This window comes from Acomys russatus, chromosome 9, assembly GCF_903995435.1.
Source record: "Acomys russatus chromosome 9, mAcoRus1.1, whole genome shotgun sequence".
Lineage (NCBI taxonomy): Eukaryota > Metazoa > Chordata > Mammalia > Rodentia > Muridae > Acomys > Acomys russatus.
In genome coordinates, this window is record NC_067145.1 from 3,436,732 (window position 1) to 3,459,093 (window position 22,362).

At 46.7% G+C, this 22,362-nt stretch overlaps 1 protein-coding gene across 1 annotated transcript in view; it reads right to left on the reverse strand.

The window, feature by feature from the left end:
- The window catches only part of Egflam (EGF like, fibronectin type III and laminin G domains), a 168,204-nt gene that overhangs the window by 15,073 nt on the left and 130,769 nt on the right, over positions 1-22,362 (reverse strand). The window contains exons 13-17 of the mRNA XM_051150935.1: positions 19,212-19,337; positions 18,009-18,252; positions 13,673-13,784; positions 10,379-10,495; positions 7,842-8,022 (exon numbers count right to left, since the gene is read on the reverse strand). Of these exons, the coding sequence (XP_051006892.1) occupies positions 7,842-8,022; positions 10,379-10,495; positions 13,673-13,784; positions 18,009-18,252; positions 19,212-19,337 (780 nt within the window). The remainder of the gene's footprint in view (positions 1-7,841; positions 8,023-10,378; positions 10,496-13,672; positions 13,785-18,008; positions 18,253-19,211; positions 19,338-22,362) is intronic.

The window sequence follows — 22,362 nt, forward strand, 5'->3', positions numbered from 1 at the left end:
CACGTCCTGGGTGAGAATTCACAAAGCCCCAAACTCCCAAAGAAGCACAAAGAGCATGGCAGGAAGGGCCCAGGACTGGTCCACACCCCACCCCACCCCCACCCCACCCTCACTCATACCTCCACCCTACCCCCCCCCATCCACCCCTCATACCCCTACCCCACTTTCTCCCCAGCAAAGACTGCAGTAGAGCATGAACCAGGGTGGCCAGACTCATTTTGGCCCCTGCCAACCTCTCACTTTCCAGTATTTCAGAAATGAACTTCCTTCCTCCCCATTTCTCCTCACTTAGTATCCCTGAGGAATCACCCTTTAGTATACATCAAAGGAACAGGCATGTGTGGTGTCATGTGCTGGGATGTGGGGAGGGGATTTCTGGGGGAGAGAGATAACTGCAATACCTCCTTCTTCTTTGGAAAGATACAGAAATAACACTTTAAAAAAATCAAGGTAGAGGATATCTCACATTGGGGGGAAAGTGTGCAAAGTGAGAGAAAAACTAGCTTAGGAGACAATTATAGCTCCAAACGTAATTGATACAAAGAAGGTAAGGCACAAGAGCGCCACATCCAGGAAAGGAAATGTATCATCTGATGCGTTGTACAATGGGGGAGAGTTTAAATATGACTTTTAAACATAAAAAGAGAATGAGAGAGAATGGTTAGTGGATAGACGACAGCCACTGGGCCAGGAAAAGAGAGACACTGTGGACTGGAAAAGCGAAGGCAGAGAAGCAGAAAGGGAGGACTGAGCTCCCAGGGCTGGGAGCATCACTGCTGGCCTGAAGAGAGAGAGTGCACGGTGAAGGAAGAGGTGGAGGGGGGGAAAGAGCAGGAGAGCGCCCACCAGAGGAGTCTGGCCCTGGGCTAACCGTAACCACAGAGGCACCAGGGTGAGAGGTACAGCCAGACCCATTGCTGCTGCCTTTGGCCCTGCCTGTGGGCCCATGGCCAAGAGCCATCCCATTGTTCTCTTTGGACCATGGTGTCCTTGTCACAAGTCAGCTCTGCAAACAGAGCCCCAGGAGGCAGCTGTCTGCTGGAGCTAAGTCCAGCTAGCCGCCCTAGCTCAGCACTCTCTGGGGGCCCACTTGCAAGGCAGACCCCCGGTACCACAGACCCCCTGGTACTTTGGATGGCGTGTCTGTTGCCCACTCCCACTCACCCCATTTCCCTTCTGCCTGCCGTTGGGTGTGCTGTGCTCATGGCCTGGCCAGAGCTGGCAGTCTCTGGCAGGAGCCCAAGCAGTTCGGTCTTCCATGACTTACTGTACTTACTATTGAGGCAGTGGTTCCCACACTCTGCCAGGTGCCAGCGTGAAAGAGAAGAGGAGAGGCAGCACTCAGACACTGTACTCTACACGGATCGCTGGGAGCCAGGCTTGCCTGCTTCACAAAGCTCCGTGAGGATGCAGAATAGAATGGAGGACTGGCTGCTGCAAGAAGCCCTGGCAGTTCCTTCACGTCACAACTGATATTGCTCAGCCTTGGGCTTGTTGCAGTTGAGGGTGACAGAGAACTACAGAGGCGTTTACCACAAGCTCCCAAGCCGCTCCTCCTTCAACCCACCTTTCTACTCTGCCTGGAAAAATGTCTGTCTGCTTGTTAATGTTCTTCCTCAGGCTGCATGTAATCAAGGGACAATAAACCAACCAACCACACATTCCCCCACTGCCCCTGGCACAATTCTAGAAACCAAGCTGTCTTGTGAGTCACTTAGGGCAAGGCGTCCTCCAGAAGTCATGCCATTAAATCCCCATGATACTGCCCTCGGCCTAGTCAGTGCATGCAGGCCTGCAGGTAAAAAGCTGTTCCGTTCAAACCCGCCAGCTCCTGAGGTGACATCAAGCTCACTTCCCAACCCTCCTGGTTCAAGTCTTATTGTGAACATGTTTATACTTTATGCTAACCTTTCGACCTGGCCTTTCCTGTGCTCTTTCCTTTGTGGCAGTGGCCTGACTAATGTATTAATGAAAATGTCTTATCACTGCCTCACATCTATTTGCTAAAACACGTACCATCAGGTGGTCTGCCAACGAAGAGCAGCGATGCCACGTGCAAGTTCCACCCCCACCCACCCCCCCACGCAAGAGAATCTCCCACTTGAGAGAGTTAAAAGTTTTGGTAAAGAGTTGAAAGGACAGCTCTCTCTTGCAACACTCTCACATGTAGGTGTGAGAGGCCCATGAGGGTGTCTGACACAAGTTCAGTGTCTTAACATCCAGGAGGCTAACAGGCAGCACTGCTTCCGGGTACATATACCTCAGGGCCGGGGAACAAGAAGGCTTGTCCGCTGGTTGGCTCTCAGGGTGGATACACCCGTCAAGGGTAGTTTACTTGGTACATAATTCTTTAGCGTACAGGCCAAGCACATTCAACCCCCAAATCCAAACTACAGCTTTTGAATGCGGACATCTGGAAAATTCCATACCAGAGATCATGGCATGCATGTGGGCACACTATAATACAGCAGAAAATTGCTTCCGGGTTCTACATAAAGAAAGAGTATATGTTGGAAGCACAAATAAACCTTATATTTAGATTTGGGTCTCATCCTCAAGATATCTCTTTATGGATATGTAGGTATTCCAAACTCTGAAAAAGTCAAGCCTGTAGAATTGGGAATGTTTTTGGTCCCAAGCACTTTGGATAGGGTCTTATACAACCTGATTTATTAGGTGTGATATACAGAGGCAATTAAAATCTTTGTCCATTCAACTAGCCCTGCATCTAACTAACTAAATATCAATGTAGCTCAAAGACTCCCATGTTTCCAGTGTTTAATGATGTGCCATCTTAAAAAAAATAAATTCCCAGCAGTATGCATAACTTGCATGTTTAGTAACATGCTTTTATGAATAATCTTTTTAAAGTGGGTTTATATCTACTGATGCTATTTTCCTACACAATGAAACCAAGATTTTTTTTTCTAATCACCCAAATCAGCAACACACGAATCTGCTAAGTTTAGCATAAAACACCCCAAGGGCTGAACTATATAGGTGAGCATTGCTCAGGCAAGAAGGACCTCTAACAACCCAGCCTTGCCCAGGAATGTTATGCCCTAGACTCAAGCTGGGCCTCCAAGGTTGTTGTCTTTCGGTGTGGTGAAAAACTCCACCTGCTATGGAGAAACGGCGCCATCTAGTGGCTCACCTGATTCTGCACCACCTGAATCCAAGCTGGTCTCGTGAACCAAAGGTCTGAGATCACAGCTAGCAAGTTATTTTCTTGGGTGACCTGTTTGCTGCAGGCTGGGAGAAGCCCAGGAAAAACAATTGTGCCTTGTGCTCACCCATGAGCAACTCCAAATGCAGCAGAGGTTCTGAGAATACCCCTAGAAGGGCGAGCTGTGTGAACTGAAGTTCTCTGCAACACACACACACACACACACACACACACACACACACACACACACGCACGCACGCGTGCGCGTTAAAGATTCTACAAGACCGATTGACAGATCAGAACTTCTCTGATTGTGGACAACCGAAATATGATGATGACATGAAACCTTGGAGTGCATTAACTAAGCACTAGTTTCCATCAGACTAGAGGCTAAAAATGTCATCAGATAGCATCTGAAATCTATAACATACGTTTCCTTGCTTTCCCATAACCCACCTATCTGATGCTCCCACCAATGAATGTTAATAATATCTTGTTTTATCACCTTTTTTTTTTTTTTTTTGGTTTTTCGAGACAGGGTTTCTCTGTGTAGCCTTGGCCATCCTGGACTCACTTTGTAGACCAGGCTGTCCTCGAACTCACAGCGATCCGCCTGCCTCTGCCTCCCGAGTGCTGGGATTAAAGGAGTGCGCCACCACTCCCGGCCTTTTTTTCTTTTAGAACTATAAACCCTGCATAAAACCATTACCACACTGGAATAGGGTATTTGGGGTATCCTGAATCTGTGTCCCTGGCTATCACCACTCATATTTACCTCCAGAATAAACTAAACACAATATCGCATATAATATAATAATTATTCTATATACACTAATAATTTATTATTTCTTTTGAGGTGAAAACTTTGTTTTGCAGCAACAGCTATTGACTGTTTAACTCAGATTTATCCAAATTTATTTGACCACAGACCCCAGTTCCCATCTTGTGCATATGAGAGCATGTGTCTGTAAGTGCTGGGCAGGCTGTGAAGGGGGAATGCCAGGCACAAACCATCCATTCATAGGCTTTAAAACCTTTTCTGTGCAGTTTGAAATGTTCAGCTCTAAAATACTGGCAGCACACTTAGACATAGGAACTGGGAGGGGCTAAGAGCTTGAGTGCATGAGAAAGTGTGGTGAGAACATAGAAAAATAGGAAAGAAAGGTCCAGTGATGGAAACATTAGCCTCCTGACATCCTTCTTGAGATGAGAAGGGCTCTCAACTACAACGGTATTACAAGAGGTGCTATAGTTTGGTGGGAAAAGATTTCTAAGTCCGAGAGTCTTCAAATCAGAGGTGAGGAGACCAAGCAAGTCTGTCTAGCCTTATGGCTTTGTTGACTCCTGAAATGATGGCTGGAGCTGAGGGCCTCTAGCGACCCCTAGCTTCATGGAGGCTGAAGTTGGCCTCAAGTCAGATACTGTGGAGAAACCTCAGCCCTTGGATCGTCTCAGAGGCTGTATGGACATTGGTCGTGGTGGTGGTGGTGGTGGTGGTGGTGTGTGTGTGTGTGTGTGTGTGTGTGTGTGTGTAATCCCCATGGTGGTCTGCAGGCCTGTAAAGGTTTGTAATCTTTTTTTCACTCCATCTTCCTATGACATCAAATGGTGGGAAGTGCCAGATGCCCTGACTCCATCCCCGAGGAGTATAGAGACAATCTGAGTAGCGATGGAGGAAACTGCCTTCCTCCTGGAGGAAGTGTTCCTGGAGTGGCTTAGGTGAGGTCTGGTTCTGGGTCTTAATGCAATAATCTGCCCCTTGATTGAAATAACAAGAAGACGGAAAAGCAGAAGACATGCATGTAATCCTAGCATTTGGGAAGCCAAGGCAAGGAGAGTGTCATTAATTCAAGATCATCACGGACTACACAGCAAGAAAGAGAAAAGAAAAAGAAAAGACATCATAGGCAACAACAGTAACAACAACACACACATAAAACTATCAAAACACAACCCCAACCTAAACTAGTTAGACTTTTGTAGAGAACGTTTAGAACAGACTATTGCTTTTGAAGTATAGTTTTATTAGGAAGTAGCACAAAACTGCAGCTGCTAAATGTAGAACAGCGACCTTGCTGAGTGCAGCAGCGTTTCCCCTGACAACCGCAGATGGCCTCCAAGCATCCTGGCTCTGTCTAGTTTTGGATCTGGCCAGCTTAAGCTTCCCTCTCGAAGGACTGTATGTGGTCACTGCCTGTCTCCCTTCCCTTTCTTTCCAGACCCTCCAATGGAGAAGATACCCAAACTCATAGCAGCATGTAGATCACCAGCCACAGTTATGTGCAACCCGGGGGAAACAGTCACAGAACCCCTTTAGCCCTCGCAAGTCATTGTCACAGAAGAGGAGCTATGGGATAAAAGCAAGACCTCCCCTATACAACCCTTCCTGGCCTTTGCATAGCTCCCACTTCCTGAGTAGCATTGTCATTTCAGAATTGGAGAAGACACTTGGGTAACATGTGGGGCAGCTTCTAGCCTGCTGTACTGGAGAAGAGCCATGTGCCCTCTGCTGTGGCCCATTCCCCCAGATCTTGCCCAGGATCTTGTTGAGGTCTGTCCTGCCATTCTGGCAAGATCTGTTTCTCACTGGACACAAGCTTAGAGTCCCAGAGCCACTGTGCGAACACCTTATGTCTAATCCAGACAAAGTTCTGTATCAGAACACAGGGCCAACAAGATCATACCGTGCCCTTTGCTTCTTTCTTTAATCCCCAAAGCTAAGTCTTCGCAAAGGCCCAGATGTTCTGTTTAGGCTACTAGTGTCAGAAGCAAGCTTGACAAGTCTATTTCAGCCCTTCAGATTTAGGGCTAACCCTAAAGGATGAACCCCAAATTCAAGTTTCATTCTTCAGTGTATAGTCTATTTGTATGTGTTTATGTACACACACATACATGTGTAAGAGTTCATGCTGATATGTGCACACATTTCTGTACTTGTGTGTGGAAGATGGAGATTGACATCAAGTTATTCACTTTCCTCTAATTCCTCAGTCACTCTGCATCATTTCTATCTATCTATCTATCTATCATCTACCTACCTACCTATTTCTGAGACAGGATCTCTCATTGAATTCAGAGCTCACTGATTCCACAAGACTAGCTAACCTACAAGCCCCAGGATTTCCCTGTCCCCATGTTGCTAGCCCTGGGATTTTAAGGCACATGCCGTCACACCAGGCTTTTGACATGGGTGTTAGGGCACTGAAGCCAGCTCTGTATGCTTACCCAGCAAGTACTTCACCAACTAAGCCATCTCCCCTGACTCCAAACCCAAGTCTCTGAAGGAACAGGCCACCCCTGAACTCGACACTCCTTCCAAGAATCACCTATTAATAGCTCTATAACAACATGTTTGTTAGAATTAGAATCTGAGATGTTCTTCTTTGCTTGGAGGAAAAAGCATCCGTGCTCTGTCAGACAGACTTCAGAAGTCATTTAAATGTAAGAAGTGCCACTAAGCTGATTAACTACCAAATTGGCATCTTTCACGGATTCATTGACTTATTTCTTTCAGGCCTATTTGCTTTAGTTAAAAAAAAAACCAGCTCGGGGGCAGGTGGCTCATTCTGATATTAGACCTAAGATGGTCTATGTAGCTCAGCATATGTGCACATATGGGCAGGTACACAGAGACCTCTTCTAGATGCCAAGACCATGGCTTCTGCTTCCCACAATTAGCTACAGGAAGGGTTACACACAGTCTGTGGGTTGTGGCCCTCCCAACCTTTCAAACTGGGCCTGATGGAAGCTCGCAGTACCTGCTAAGGAAGCTTATTACTCAACAGTAATAATAGTGGCTAGGATCAATGCAGTAATTGGCAGGGACCCTTGTAAATGTTCCGATGTGTTGCATCCTTTAGTCTGTACTGCGGTCTCTGGTGGTCACTCCCATCTCATAACTGAGAGCGTGTAAGACACAGAGTATACTGTGCATGCTTTAGTTTGAATAACCAAAGCATTATTCCTATTTTTCTGTATTTGGGCAGCATTTCTCTTTATGGCATCCAAATGTTTGTCAGTACATAAGCAAAGGTACTCCCCTGCCAAGATGCTCTTGGAGTAGCTCAACGCATCAACCCTTGTGTACAGGTTGACATTTTGGAAGAGAGCCTACAAGATGAGTTTTAGGGAATGGTCAGGGCAGGCGATGAAGAGGCAATTTAACCACTCTTACAGAGTTATTTTAGGACTGAATTCTCCATAAGCCATTACAGTAGCTTATATGATGTAATAACTACCTGATATGTTACTGAAGTTGTTGATCAAAATGACCCATATAGCAAGAAGTACCTGTATTACCAATTCTCCCTTTAAGAGTAGTGGCCTCACCATCCTTCATGGCACAGGTCTGTAATTCCAGCTTCTTGGAAGGTTGATGCAGTAGGTTTGTAAACTTAAGGCCTATCTGGGCTATACATGAGTTCAAGGCTAGCCTGAGCAACTTAGTGAGATGTTCTTTCAAAATGAAAAATTACAGAAAGGGATAAGCATGTAATTCAGTGACAGAGTGTGTTGCCAAATATGTGTGAGGCTCTGGGTTCAAATCCCAGTACTGTGTGTGTGTGTGTGTGTGTGTGTGTGTGTGTGTATGAATAATCCAAAAGAGTATGGTCGGCATAATTCCATCTGTGTCCTCCATGCCTCCCAGGATGCCAGGCTCAGGCCCCAAATGTACCTTTCTGGCAGTTCAGGCCCTCGAAGCCCAAGGGACAGTCACACTCGTAACCCTCCTTCCTGGGCCGACAGCTGCCCCCGTGGGCACAGGGGGCCCCCACACAGGGGTGGGCTGCGTTCTCCACGTTCACACCAGATGTAAAGTCGTGTTTCACGTGGATGGTCCGGTCATTTAGGATGATCTTGGGATAGAGAAAGACAAAGAAACACAAGACTTTGGAAGACAAACTTGCAATTATGAACTTGAGCTACATATAGTGGAGGAGGTTAACCAAACATCTGAGTAGAGATCTTTCGGGTAAAGGGGAAGAGTCAAGCTTGCTGTTTGCTCTGTTGGAATCAGTTACCTTTGAAATGGAAGCATCCTACCCTGCAGGGACAGTCCTTAGGACAGGAAGTAGACAACTCAGAATAGCTTCCAGAAGTCTCTGAAACTGATCAGCTTCACTAGGGCTCTTCCTCCCAAGAGTACATAAACAGAAAAATGTGCTGAGAGACACTCTCAGACCAGCTGAGCTGCTTGGAAAATGCCCAGGCCTAGCATCCTGGAAGAAACCGAGACAGGCCAGTAACCTGGAAGAAGCAGAGACCACACAGACTGCGTAGAAGAGGATCAGACCCAGTGAGCTGCTGGGAAAGAAGATCCAACCTGTTAAGTCACATGTAGGCTGTGCTATGTGCTCCAGGTCTCTGGCTCTTGTGAGCTGTCACCTGTGCTAGAGTGGGCTTTGATGATGCAGATGTTTTGCTTCTGTAAGTGAAGCCTCACTCCATATTCCTGGAAGTCACTTTCCTGATATACTTCCTCCGTATACTGTTTGAGATCCCCTAAATCAGCAGCCAGGCCTCACCAATTTCCCCACCCAGTCCTGCTGTCTTTCTTTTCCGACATTACTGAGTTTCCTCTCTCTCCACATCCTTTACAGGACTATGATACAGCAAAGCTCAGGCTTTTTTTTTTTCTCCACTGCACATATACTTGCTGGGATGGGAGCCCCACTCCATCTTCCCTAACAGATGGCTCTAAGCCAAAATTGCTGGGTGATTTACCTCCTCCGACTCTCTTAGCCCTTGACGTAGGACAAGGAATGCCCATGTACACTGAGCTGCTGCCCCCCACCTGGCTTTCCAACTGAGGGATGCAGTAACACGCTGTGGGGTCCCCAGTACCTGGGGTGTTAGCAGAGGTCAGTCACCACAGGCACTTTCTACTGGGACTCTACACTCTATTTATAAAAATGTACCTCACCCCTGGAGACTGTTGCAAGGTTGGGAGAAAACCTTTCCAGGTCCTGAGCCTGAGAAGCCACTAGTGAAGAGCCTGGCCCTTCTTTAACCTCCCCCTTCTCATGCTGCAGGCAAAATACAAAAAAACCAGCAGTATATGCTCCAGCCAATACAAGCCCAGCACTTGTCTCCTGCTGGACGCTGCACGGTCAGTCCCTCAGTCACAGGAAAGGAGGAACAGCCTTTCTAGAGGCCAGGAGAGGAGGGCTGTGTGCCCTGTGAGCCAGAGGCAAAGCTAGAGGAGGGAGGGCACTGTGAGGGAGGGCAGTATGAGGGAGGGCACTGTGAGGGAGGGCAATGTGGGCAAGCTTCTTCATAACTCAAACCCACATTTATATGTGAATATGTGACCTTTGTGGGGGAACCAAGGTCTGATTTGAGACAACAACGGCATCAAAGTTCAGTGACAAAAACGTGTGTGAGAGCAAGAAAACCTTCTCAGGACTTTTACGACAGAGCAGCAAGATATAAGAATACACACCAAGGTCCTTTCCTAGGGTGTGATCTTCAAATTATGGTAGCATTTTCCTCCAGTGTCACCACTCCTTTGTCTTCTACTCTCATACTTTGTCACTAAGTCCTACCTTGGTTCCCACGCTACCCTTCATCACTAAAGGCAAACATGAAGAGGCTAGACTAGGGTGCAAGCTCACTTTTCTCTATTGCTGGCAGCCTGCAAGTCTGGGCTCTGAGTCAGTCTGCACGCATGGACCTAACAGAGCACATGCTTATGGCCCGAGGGATCTTGGGTATCCCCAAGAGAAGGAGGAGGAGACAGAGGGAGCGGGTCAGCTCTTCTTTCATCTTCACCCTTCTAGAACATGTCTCTGAAGCCTGAGAGCTCTGTTATATGATTTCTGAGGAACAACTGCTGTGGGTGGGTGGGAATAACAGTTGGCTTTCACACAGAGCAAACTACACAGTAACTCAGAGAACAGTCTAAGCGGAACTTGCTCCCTGCCTCCGCTTGTCCCTTTCCTGGTTACGCAAGTGCCTGTGGCATCCTAGTGCCAGCTATTGCTCCTTATTAGTCCTAGAAAATCTGGGAAATACTCACTGGAAAAAAAATCACCTTGACTTAATAGAATCACTCTGTACTGAACAGAAACCCAGGAAGAGTGTAAGCACTAAAAAAATAAAATAGCAACCATTTAGGTCTCTTCTCCAACCATCTTTCTGATAACACCGATTACATCACTTAACACTGTGCACAGCCAGAGTGATATCAAGGCCAGGGAAGTGACGGTATACCTTCTGGATGCTCCCACTAAACGGATGGAGGATGCCCGAGTTCTTCTTGACGTCATCATAGTTTGGGACTCCACCAATATAAATGTCTGTATTACACTTAATCTGGGTGAAGCCTCCCTGTCAAGACATAAAGAACAGCAAGTAATGGTCCCACTTCAGGATAGATGGTGACAACAGCCACATGAGCCACCACAGCAACCTGGCCAACATTGGCCGAATCGTCACATTATTTTGTGTGGTAACTGACCTTAGATGTACTTGAATATCAGGAAGGTTTTTTTTAGCCTCCTTGAGGCTTGGTTTTATTGTGTGCAAATAGGATTTATAATATCCAAATCCCAGAAGCATCAAAATGCTGTGTATAGACTACATTGTTGTCTGCTGGTGAGCCATGCTACCTCAGCCATACTCTGTCAGGAAAACTGTCTCCAGTCAGTGGAGTTCAGATGGGACACTGGAGCCAAAAGGCAATGAACTCTTCTAGGCAGAAGCTATCAGGCCTTGGGAGTACGTCTCTAAACTCTTTCTTCTCTCTTTTCTCTTCAGTTTGGGTCATAAGTGAAAGCTGCAGCTGCCTATTGGTGCCAGGTGCACGAGTGAACAGTAACTCTCTGTTATAAATTCTGTTCTGGAGTAGTTGGTAACAGTCTAGCCTATTCTGAGGGCAGAGATGCTCTGCGTTTAGGCTTTGCCCAGAGTTAAATGCACTGTCAGCATTCCAACATGTGCCTACTGCTCTGTTTGGGGATGGCATGGCTAGAACCCCTCCAAGACAAAGGACTAAGGCATAGGGTTGGGCCAAAGATGGTCTTCCATCCTCCCAGTGCTCGGGGAACCTGCCATTGTCCCCCCCCCCCAGTCCCTCTAGGTAGCAACACATGCATTACAGTCAATGTCTAAGGTCACTCTACAGAAGCCATAAGTAAAATGTGAAGCGCTCTTAAGATAGCAGTGGAAAGTAAACCAACACTTGAGATTTCAGGGCATCAACACACTTTAAGAAACACAATATCTAATTCTTGGAGTTGGAAAGATGGGGCAGTGATTAAGAGTGCTTGCAGAACAGCCACGAGGACCGGAGCTCAAGCCATAGTAACCAGGTAACAAGTCAGGCATTTCACAAATGCCCCTGAGGAATCCATCACCCTCTTCTGACCTTGCTGTCCTCTGCATAGGTGTGTGCACACACATGAGAGCACATACACTCACATATACAGATACTCACATACATAAATAAATATTTTAAAAGGTTGTGTTTATGATAAAATAAAACAAATAGCAGCACCATTAAGTCATTTAACAAACATTATTCGGCACCTACTTACTATGCTCAAGCAATGGATTACTGCTGGACAAACATTAACAAGTAGGAAAGACCCAGCCCTTGCCCTCTGTGTGTTGATACTGATGGAAAAGATGGACAAGTCCGTGTGTAGGGGGGATCAGAGCAGGTGAGCACTGTCCAGGCTCCTATGAGGTATGCCTGAGGACAGGGAGGTCTCTCACCTCACCAGGACACAGGGATTGGGAGAGCTGACCAAGAAAAGTGGCAACTGTGGAACAGGAGGAAGTCATGGTTGAGAGTCTACAAGTATAGGACAGGGCTAGAAGGACCACCAGGTGGTAGGGGCCTCAGAAGCCATGTCAGGAGTTTGAACTGGACGCAAAAGTTTACCAAGTCTGAAGCAAGAGGGGTCTATGTGTTTTTGGGAAGATCATTAGAGAAAGATCATTAGGATGTCACTCTTCGCCGTGCGAGACACACGGAGCTCATGCCATTGGCCTAGGGTGAGGGTGTCCTCACTCCTGTGGAAGAAGGATGGGTTAAGGGTCACTGCTGGAGAGGTGAAGATGACGACCATGGTGGCCATTGATGACCATGCTCCATTTATCTCTGGGAGTACCAACGGGGCCTGTTGCCTGCTTTTTGTAGTGCTGGGGATGGAACCTAAGGCCTGGTCCACGTCTATGCTAGGCTAGCGCAACACCAGGGAGGGAAACCGAAGACCTTTACAGTTCTTATTTCAATGCATGGTCATGAAGGAAGCACAGAGGTTTCTGGGAAGATTTGTCCAAGTTAAAGTTGTCACACATTCACAAGCGTCTCCCTTTCGTCTCTGACTCCAGATCTGAAAGAAGCTATTTGAGGAAAGGGAGAGGCTGTGGCATCAACAGCAGACTGTTCTTGGAATCAAAGTTCTGAAAAGGACTTTGAGTCCCAGTGTGTTCAGTGAACTGGGTGGGAGCAGCTTCACTCTGGCTTTTGAACAACCATCCCGCCTGCTGACAGAGCCTAGGGTCAGCTGTCACACCCACGGAAGGAGGTAGCCTATCATTTCCTGCAAAGTGTCTTCATCTCCTCTTTAAAAATGTAGCTTTTCTTTGGATGTGACCCTGGAAATAAAACCGACAACAGTGGAAAGTGCCCTGGAGTCTCCAATAGCACAGTATTATCTAATAAGAACAGGAAATAAAGCAACACAGAGCCAACCACATGCTAATACTGCTGCGATTTGCTTATGAAAGTCTCCTAATTCTCACAATGACTCTCTGGTGTGCACCATCACCAGCACTGTCTCCATTGATACGAGGATAATGATGCAATGAGGAAAACACAAGCTCAGGAGTCAGATGACCAGCCTGAGCTAATACCACGGGTGACCAGCCTGAGCTAGTACCACAGGTGACCAGCCTGAGCTAATACCATGGGTGACCAGTGAAGCTGGACTTGGAAGCTCAGGAATCAGGCTTTGAAGAATGTTCTTGTCAGACACGTCATCCCTACACTGCTGGGTCTGTGATCTCAGCTATCACATCATATAGATGACAAGGACAAGGTTGGTGGGGGATGGGCAGGGTGAAAGCATCAGAAAGCAAGTTGTTAAAAGTGCCCTGGCTATTAAGCACTAAGCATAGCTCACAGGTTTCTATCCATCCTGTGATGTTAGTTCTATGGTCGCCATTCCCATTTACAGTGGCAGAAGAGAGACATAATTGTCTAGTGGGCAGCAGGGATTTCAACCTCAGCACTACAACCTATGTACTCAGATGCTACATGATGCTGCTTAAAAATCATTTATCTATGTGTTTGTGCACATGTACGTGTGTGTGTGTGTGTGTGTGTGTGTGTGTGTGTGTGTGTGTGTGTGTGAACATAAAGTCAGATCATCAGCCTTGGCGGCAAGTACCTTAATCATCTGGCGGCTCCTTCATGCTACTTTCCCACCTACAACAGCAGAACACAGTGGTCTGGTCTCTACCAACTGTGGAGGGGAACATGTGTGTCCTCCTTACCTCTGCCATCCCCTCTACTACTTTCTGTTTGTCCACCTGTAGGATGCCATTCTTCGCCGTGCGAGATACTCGTAGCTCGTGCCACTGGCCCCGGGTGAGGGTGTCCTCACTCCTGTTGGAGAAAGATGTGATGTTAACATTCTCGGTGCGCATGACTGGAGAAAGAAACCCAGCTGGCTGGTGCAGTATTACTTGGGGTGCCTCTATGAGGGGTTTCTGAGAGGTGAGCCTTTAAATTGATGAGCGGAGTAAAGAAGACAGGCTTCACCAATGCAGATGGACAATATCGAACATTCTGTGGGCCCAAACAGAGTGGAAAGACAGGAAAAGCATGGACTCTCTTGATTTGATGGAGCTTGGACATCCACCTCATCCTGCCCTTGGACAGTAGCATTACTCCCAGTTCTTGAGACATGCACCAGAACTTATATCACAAGTCTCCTGGTCCTTGGCCCTTTGGACTCAGACAGAGACTTGCACTATGGATACACCTGTAGCTTGGGCAGAACCACACCACAGACTTTTCTGGGTTTCCAGCTTCCCTGTAGAAAATGGTGGGATGCCTCTATGTAATGATATGAGACAGGCTGTCCAGACAAATAGCCTTCTACATCCCTCTCTATAGCCCCAATTGTTCTATTTTTCTGGAGAACGCTTAACCAGTGCAGATGGAAACTGAGCAGGAGGCAGCGTGTCATAGGCGTGCACTATCCTTTCCTCAGTGAAGCCGTGATGAACTTGATGCTAATCTCAGGCACCCACCTGTATTGGTGACTTTCCAGGTTGCTGTGTTTAAACACTCGACTGGAAACTGGAAGTGACTTTTAATGGATGGAGGGTTTTATTTTGGCTTACGGTTTCAGAAAGGATATCAAGTCTTAGTGGATATGGAGGAGATTATCTGACATCCCTCAATGGATGACTGTAATGTGGAAGAATAACCCAGCTAAACCTTCCCTGTGGTGTTTTATCATGGCAGCAGAAAGCAAATGAGGACACACATAGCCAGCACGTTTCACAGCGGACCCATCTTGTTAGCCTCCTCCCCCCACCCCCCGTCTGAATTTTGAGACAAGGTCTCACAGTGTAAATCTGACTGGCTTGGAACTGGTTGACTGTGAACACCAGGCTGGCCTCCCACTCAGAGAGTTCTGCCTCGCTCCGTCTCTAGGGTTCTGGGATTACAGATGTGCAACATCATACCTGGCTCACTTTGAGATGTTTCGTATTAGAATATTGGAAAAAAGCTCTGGTTTGAAGGTACCCCTAAAGACCACGTATTAAAATTTAATCCCCAGTGAAATGCTGAGAGTTGTGACCCTCGAGAGGCAACTAATTCCTTACTACGGTCTGTGTTTCATGGATAGATTAACATCCTTATCACCTGGATTGGGCTTTTGATACAAGTCTACACACTGGTCCCTTCCTTCCTGCAGGCTCATGCAAAGATATTCTCAAATTGATCTGTCTCCCACCATGGGGTGACAAAAGAAGGCCCTTGCCAGGATGCAGGTCACTTGACCTTAGACTTCCTAGGCTCTATAAATGTGAGTCATAAGCTTCGGCTCTTTGTGAACTCTTCGTGTTTCCAACAGTCGGCTACCGCAGCACACACAGAGCCCGGACAAGGAGAGGCAGTGTGAGCACACATGGGTGATTTGACAGGGGTGAAGATGACCTTAAAAGTCCAGTTACCAAGTCAAGGTGGGAGCACTTGCTGCTTAAATGTTACTTGCCGAAGTCTCGCGCATCACGTTTTAGAGTGAGGCATGCAGAAAGAACATAATTATTGTATTTCTATTTCTAACAATGTCTAGCTCCTGGCCTTCAATGAACCTCCCAATTACTTTTTGGTCCTGTATCATCTTTAGAAAACTACAGAGAATACCAATGGCATGATTATTAAAGGGTCAGCACCCCCTAATTTGATTCCTCTGCTCAGGCAAATGCCTTTGTGATTTGTCCTTAGCAATTAGAATTTAATCACCTTGGCTAAATCAATATGCAATAAAGAAACAAGCAGGTCTTTTTAAGTGGTCTATTTCCATAATGACTAACAGCATACTTGTCATGTTCCCGTCCCGCAGAGGTCACTGGCTGTCAATCCGATACCTTCTTCTGCACAGTATATTGATCATGGCCATCGAGAGCTCATTACAATTGCCTTGATGTTTGAATCAAGCTCATAATGATTTTGACCACAATACCCTTTTCCTAAAATTGAAATGACTTGGCCAAGTCCACAATTTCCTACTGTTCAGACTTTCACCAAATTTTCTTAATTAAGTGGGGATTCTTTGAAATAGTTTTCAAAATAAATAACTTCCCAAGGGGCATGTGAAATACAAATGGTGTCCCCTGCTGCCAGGCTGCAGGGGACAGAGGTGGGGATGGAAGGTGGATGGTGGTTGAATTCCTGGTAACCCTCATCTTATTTTCACCCAGGATCCAAGCATTCATTCTTTAATCATATTCCCTGTCAAGTAGGAAAAGAGTAACTCTTACTGTAAAAAAAAAAAAACAAAACAAAAAAACAAAAAACCCAAAGCAAACCAAAACCAACAGCAGCGACAAAACCCCCAACTAAAATACCTCCAACTGAAAATTGTCATAGACTTATGAGGAAGAAATGTTGGACATCTTAGGATCAGGCTGCCAGTGACCCTGAAGTGGGATCTGCAACTGCAGAAGGGCAGGTGGGAGGGGCTAGTGTCGGAGGGACGGGAGAGTGGGAGGGGCCAGTGCTCCGGAGGAGTGGGAGGCATGCCTGCACCTCCAGATCTGGAGGTCACTCTTTACCTTGAAGGGATGACTCAAAGTGCAAGGTGATTATCAAGGCGTCTTCCTCCCTAAACTTGACATATAGTTCTAAGTGAATTGCTCAGCCTGTTTTGCATAATCGTATGTAAATTGAATCAATTAAATACCCACAGAAGTTGTCTTGAGATATAAGATGTTTTAAATAACTAGAGGGACAAATATGTTTGTCCCTTTCCTGGGGTGGGAGGTGTTAACTGATGCAGAAATTCAGCCACAAGGACAAAAAACAATCCTTTGAGGAACAGTTGAAACTTAACAGAACAGGCATTTCCCATCAACCACACACACACAAAAAAAATAGTCAGCAGTTTGGGGCACTAAGTGGTGCTAACATCTCCCCGCTACACACGCCTTCTAAAAATGACAAGTTAGCAGTATGAATAGCCACCGAGCACAGCCAGAGTTCCCTTGGAAATAACAACAGACTGAAAGGCCATGGCAGGCTTTAAGCAGAGCATTCCAGGCACATTCAAAAGAAGAATTAGACACACATAGCAGCGGTGATCTCTATTAGATTAGAGGCCTTCGAGCTGGAAGGTTCAAAGTAGCCTAAGAGAAACACAGTGAGATGCTGCGCTGTCAAGTTGGCATCTACACATTTACGTCTATACCCACAGACCTGGGCTGGTCTCAACACTGGTCAGACGAACCTGCTTTCCCAGTATGCACTCGTCAGTGGAAAGATGCATAAAGGGTCAAAGTGCTGAGAACTAGACTCTGATTAGCCTAAACTGGACAACTATTATCATTAGAATTCCCACCCCTGCCACCAAGCCTCAGGAGTCAGTAAAGAGGAGGAGGCAGAAAGACTGTGAGAGGCAGAGGATAGGGAAGTGCACCGTAGGATGCTGTCTTCTGGACTTTATGGCAAGTGTGAACTCACAGCATCTGTAGTTACCTGAAGGAGAGCAAACCAGCCAAAATTCTGGCCAGGACATGGACAGTGATGTCCAGGTCCCGAGCCTTATCAAGGAGCTATTGGCAGTGGGTAGTTGTGAGGAAATGGAGAATTATTCTTTCTGTAGGGTCTGGCCACTGGTGGGATCCTCACGCTACAGTGGATAACCACATACCCACAAACACTAACTGGACGTAGTGGTTTATTTGAAAAAAAAAAAAAAAAGATGCTGGCCTGCGAAGGACACATACTCAACACATGCTGCTCTGTGTAAGGTGGGGATTGGTTCTAGTTCCCTGAGTGGCTGGTTACTGATGACACTACATGCCCTCAGGGGGAAACAGAAGTGGTTGCATCCGTAGGAAGCAAGCTCATTTTTCATAAGCTGAAGCTGGGGATTAGTACCTATTTGGTAGGTATTTCATGAAAGGAAGGAAGGAGGGGAGGAGAAAGAAAGGGGAGGGGCACACAGGTGGCTCAACATAGTTCCGAATCAGTGCAGGCTTCCTCAGATGCTGGCAAAGAGAAAACCAGAAGAGGGTGGTGGGTGGCAATTTAGTGGTCATTGGTGGCGGTTGTGGCTTTGGAAGCCAGGTTGCACAAGGTCTTGGCCCTTACCTGAGAACTCCAGTGCCAGAACCGCAGTCGAAGCGGAATTCCACGTGGCCCCCAGCCATGTTGATGGACAGGAAGTCCTTGCTGCCCGTGTCATAGCTATATAAGAGGACACCATCCCCTGAGTCTGGCCGAAATGTGATCTCGAACTCGGTGAAAGAAAGATAATGCTGAGGCTCCAGGGGCCAAGGTGTGGTGGCATAGGACCTCAGCGACTCTCTGAACTGAGGGATGGTCAGAGCAAATGCTGAAGAGACAAGCAGAGTGTTAGAGATCCCTGGGTGTCTGAGACCAGCTAGTGGGCTGTGTGTGGCTGTGTCTTATCCCTCTTGGGGACTTATGTGCATCTCCTGCCCTGTGGGTAGCGGCTGGCATGGCTGAATCCGGCCAGTGGAGTGTAGTTGCAATAGCATTGTGGCACCTCAGGTCTGGCCCCTAAAACTTCCTTCCTTGGCACTCTCTTTCTTCTCCTGACATGCTGGGTACATAAGAGACATGAGATTTGAGGAGATATTGTAAATAATTTCCACTGTGTAATATCTTAATTTCAAACCTCCTGAATCATTCATAGGCAAAATTGACTACTTTTATAATCCAACTTTATGCTCTTTTATTTTTTCTTTTAATTTTAGAATTCTGGAAAATTAAATCTGGCTCAAGCCTTAATTTTTCCCCAAATTCTTTAAAATGTTCAGTTATTGCCCCCGGTTGTTTGTTTGTATACATTGTGTGTAATTGTACATTACATGTATATTTGTATATATATGTCTACATACATGTATGTATTTATATGATACAGTATGGAAAGATGGGATAAATCATCAGATCAGAGAAAAGAAGTAAAATCAAGAGCACATTTGTCTTATGACATTATTGATTTGTATGTACACAAAAAATTCCCCAGTATTTTCTTGGGAACAGTCAGATATTATAAAGATGAGATTTTAGTGCACTCAAGTTAGTGCACTACCACACCAATGCAGGCGTCTGGGTGCTACAGAAAGACCAGAGGAGCTGGCCTGTGATTCGGTTTATTAAAAGGAATATATCTGCGGCTAGTTTAAAACTTTGGTCCTTTAATACTCTCCCATCCCTCCCAGCAATGCAGCCTGGATCCTTTAAGAACATACAGGTCACTGCTAAATGGGCACTGATGGAAAGTTCTGTCCACATCGATCAACACACAGCCAGGGCCCACTGTCTTACCATCTTCACAGTGTCGGCCTCTGAAGCCAAGAGGACAGAGGCAGATATAGGAGTCAGCTTTGGTGGCTGCACAGGTGCCTCCATTGATGCAGGAGGCCTCATCACAGATCCCACTGCTGCACTCTCCTAAATAGAGTAAGGACCACAGAGCCAGGTTACCAGGCGCCCACCCAGAGACAGGCAGCTGACCCCAGCATCTAGTGGGCCCCCATTCCTACTGTCTGCCCTTGCATAACAGACCAGCTCTCCACAGAAGGGAACCTTTCTTCCTTGCTGTCATTTCATGTTGGCTCGTCCTCTGGAAGAGCTAAAGGCTTTTTCAAACATCGTGGACACAATAAATCAAAGGACACACTTTATAACCACTGAGGGGGATGGTGGAATGGTTCCTGCTTTTAATCCATTTCTCTGCTGCTCCCGAAAGCAAGATGGACAGCAAGCACCCCTCCTCCCACCAGAGTATTTGTGTTAAAGTGTCCTGTTGTGTGAAGTGCCTCTGCCTTCACTGGTTCAAATCTCAGCCATTGCAGACAAGCTTGGAGAGAGAACTCTGTTGCTGAGCTCCTCCTCTGGGCAGGAAGAACGGAAGTGCCACAGTACCTCGGCATGTGCTCTGGAACCCTGTTTCTCTTCAACAGTTAGTTTCAAGAGAGACAGAGAGGCACTTCATAGAGAAAAGTGCTTCAGGCTCATCTTCATGTCACAGGATGTGAGTGTGTGTGTGTGTGTGTGTGTGTGTGTTTGTGTAAGAGAGAGTATGTGCGTATGAGTAAGCATATGTGTATGTGTGTGAATACGTATGTGAGAGGGCTCGTATGTGTGTGGTTGTATGTGTGTGTACGTGAGAAAGAGTTTGTGAGTATATGTGTGTGAGTGCAAGAGAGTGTATGACAGTGTCTGTTAGAGAGTACATAGGTGAAAATGTGTGTGTGAGAGAGACTGTGGGAATGTGTGCATGTGAGAGACCATGTATGAGAGTGTGTGTGTGTATGCGTGTGTGAGGCAGAGAGAGTGTGTGTGACAGAGAGCATGCTTGTTATTGTGCATGACAGAGTGTGAGAAAGTATGTGTGTTTGTTTACTGTGTGTATAAATATATGTGTGTGAAAGAGAACATACGTGTGTGAGAGCGTGTGATAGAGTATGTGTGTGCATTCGTGTGTGTATGTGTGTGTGAGAGAGTGTGAATGCGTGTTTATGTGTGTGTATGCGTGTGTCTTTTTATCAAACAAGCAGAGTATTCTGGAAGAACTGCTTTGCGTTTCATGTACACTGTCTGAAACATTACGTGGAATCACAGTGGCTTGCTCTAGCTGCCTTCCTTCTGTGTGTCTCATTGCCATCTTTCCAGAAACATTGGGAGGAGGGAAAAGGGAGAATTCATCTGTCAGTGACATCAAGTCCAGCTGTGCTATTTGCCGCGTTCTGCCACCCCTGCCTGATTAGGTAGCTAACTCTCTAGAGGTTAACAGCCCCCCCTTAGTTGGCTGTATCACCCCAGTAGGGCTGGTCTCATCCATCCTGACCATCACAGTCACCTGCACCCCATAAAGACCACAAGATCTGGCCAGGGCTATGTGCTCAGTTTTCACATGGGACAAGAAAGCCAACTTCAGGTGGTTAAACCAGGCCCTAGCTGGTGGACCACTCAATGAGCATGAGGTGGGTGGGCCTCTCAGAATCCCAGCTGCTAGCCACTAGGTCAAATAGAACTGACCAGCATCTCCTTTAGGTTACAGCTCTAAGAACATGGCCCCCAACCAGAGTCCCAGCGACACTGGCTTTGATCTGACAGGCAGACTCTCCTGGGGCTGAAGTCCCAAGAGTTCGGCTGGTTCCAGAGAAGGAGTGAAGTCTGAGGGTTATTTTAGGTTCACGTGGAAGAGAGCGGTGTTCAAATCTTCTTTCTGCACTATAACTTTCTCAAGAAAGGGAATAAAAGTGGGCATGAAAGGCAGGTGGGTGCTTCTTTGGGCTGGGGGTTCTATGAGATTGCTCTGTTAATGTCATTCAAGGTCCTTGATGAGGGGCAGGGAGGGAGAAAGGAAGAAGTCCCATGGGATAGGTGACTGCAGAGGGAGACAGAAACAGGTTATGAACAATCAGAAGATAAGGGAAAAAGGACTTCATTACGGAGGCCGGGGGTGGGGATACGGAGCAGCCAGCTCTCAAAGAGGGAAGAAGTAAAGGACCGTGAAGAGGGGAGCAGGAAAGGAACCTCTCTGGTACCATGTAACATAAGAACACTATGGACCTGTCATTGTTGGAGTTGGGTCTTGAGAGAAAGCCCCCGTCCCGAGTTCCTGTGACTAGCATGGTGGGAGACAAGAGCTGAAGGTGGGAGCCAGGAGCACCCTGAACCTCTTTCTTATTATGAACAGGAGCCACTGATAAGGGAATAGGGTGTTATGGACAGAACTCTGTTTCCAAAACACAGAGATAGAAGGCCTAACTCTCAAAACGACTGTGTTTAAAAGTAAGACCCTGCATGAGATCATAAGAGTGAGGCATTCTAATGTGATCTAATGTCTTTAGGAGACAAAATCTGGACACCTGAGAGACAAGGAAGGGGTATGTGCACAGTGGAAAGACTGACCCTGTGTAGATGAGGTGAGAAGACAGCCACCCAGCTATAAGCCAGGGAGAAAAACGCAGGAGAAACCATCCCCTGTGCACTTGGACCTTGAACTTCTGACTCTCAATCTAGAGGAACAAACTTCGGTTTAACCTAGTCTGCAGCATCTCACTGCTATGTGTCTAGCAGACCCAGGCAGTCCCTGGAGGAAATGTCCCACCCTGCTGCACGTGGAACAGATGCTCTTGTTGCTGTGAGACAGTCTGCACTCTGCTGCCACTCAGGAGAAGGTACCTTCCTCTGCAAGCCCCATCATTCATCTACAAAGAGGCTGTGATAGTATTGTTCTCTCCTCTAAAATTAGGGTTAAATGAGATGGTAGAGAAGAAAATATTGGACACTATGGTCAAGAATTAGAATTTTCTGTGGCCGGAGAGATGGCTTAGTGGCTAAGAGCAATTGCTGTTCTTTCAGAGGGCCCAGGTTTCATTACCAGCATCGACACAGTGGCTCAAAACTGCCTATAACTCCATCCCAGGGAGTTGATGTCCTCTTACAGATTTTAGTGAGCACCAGG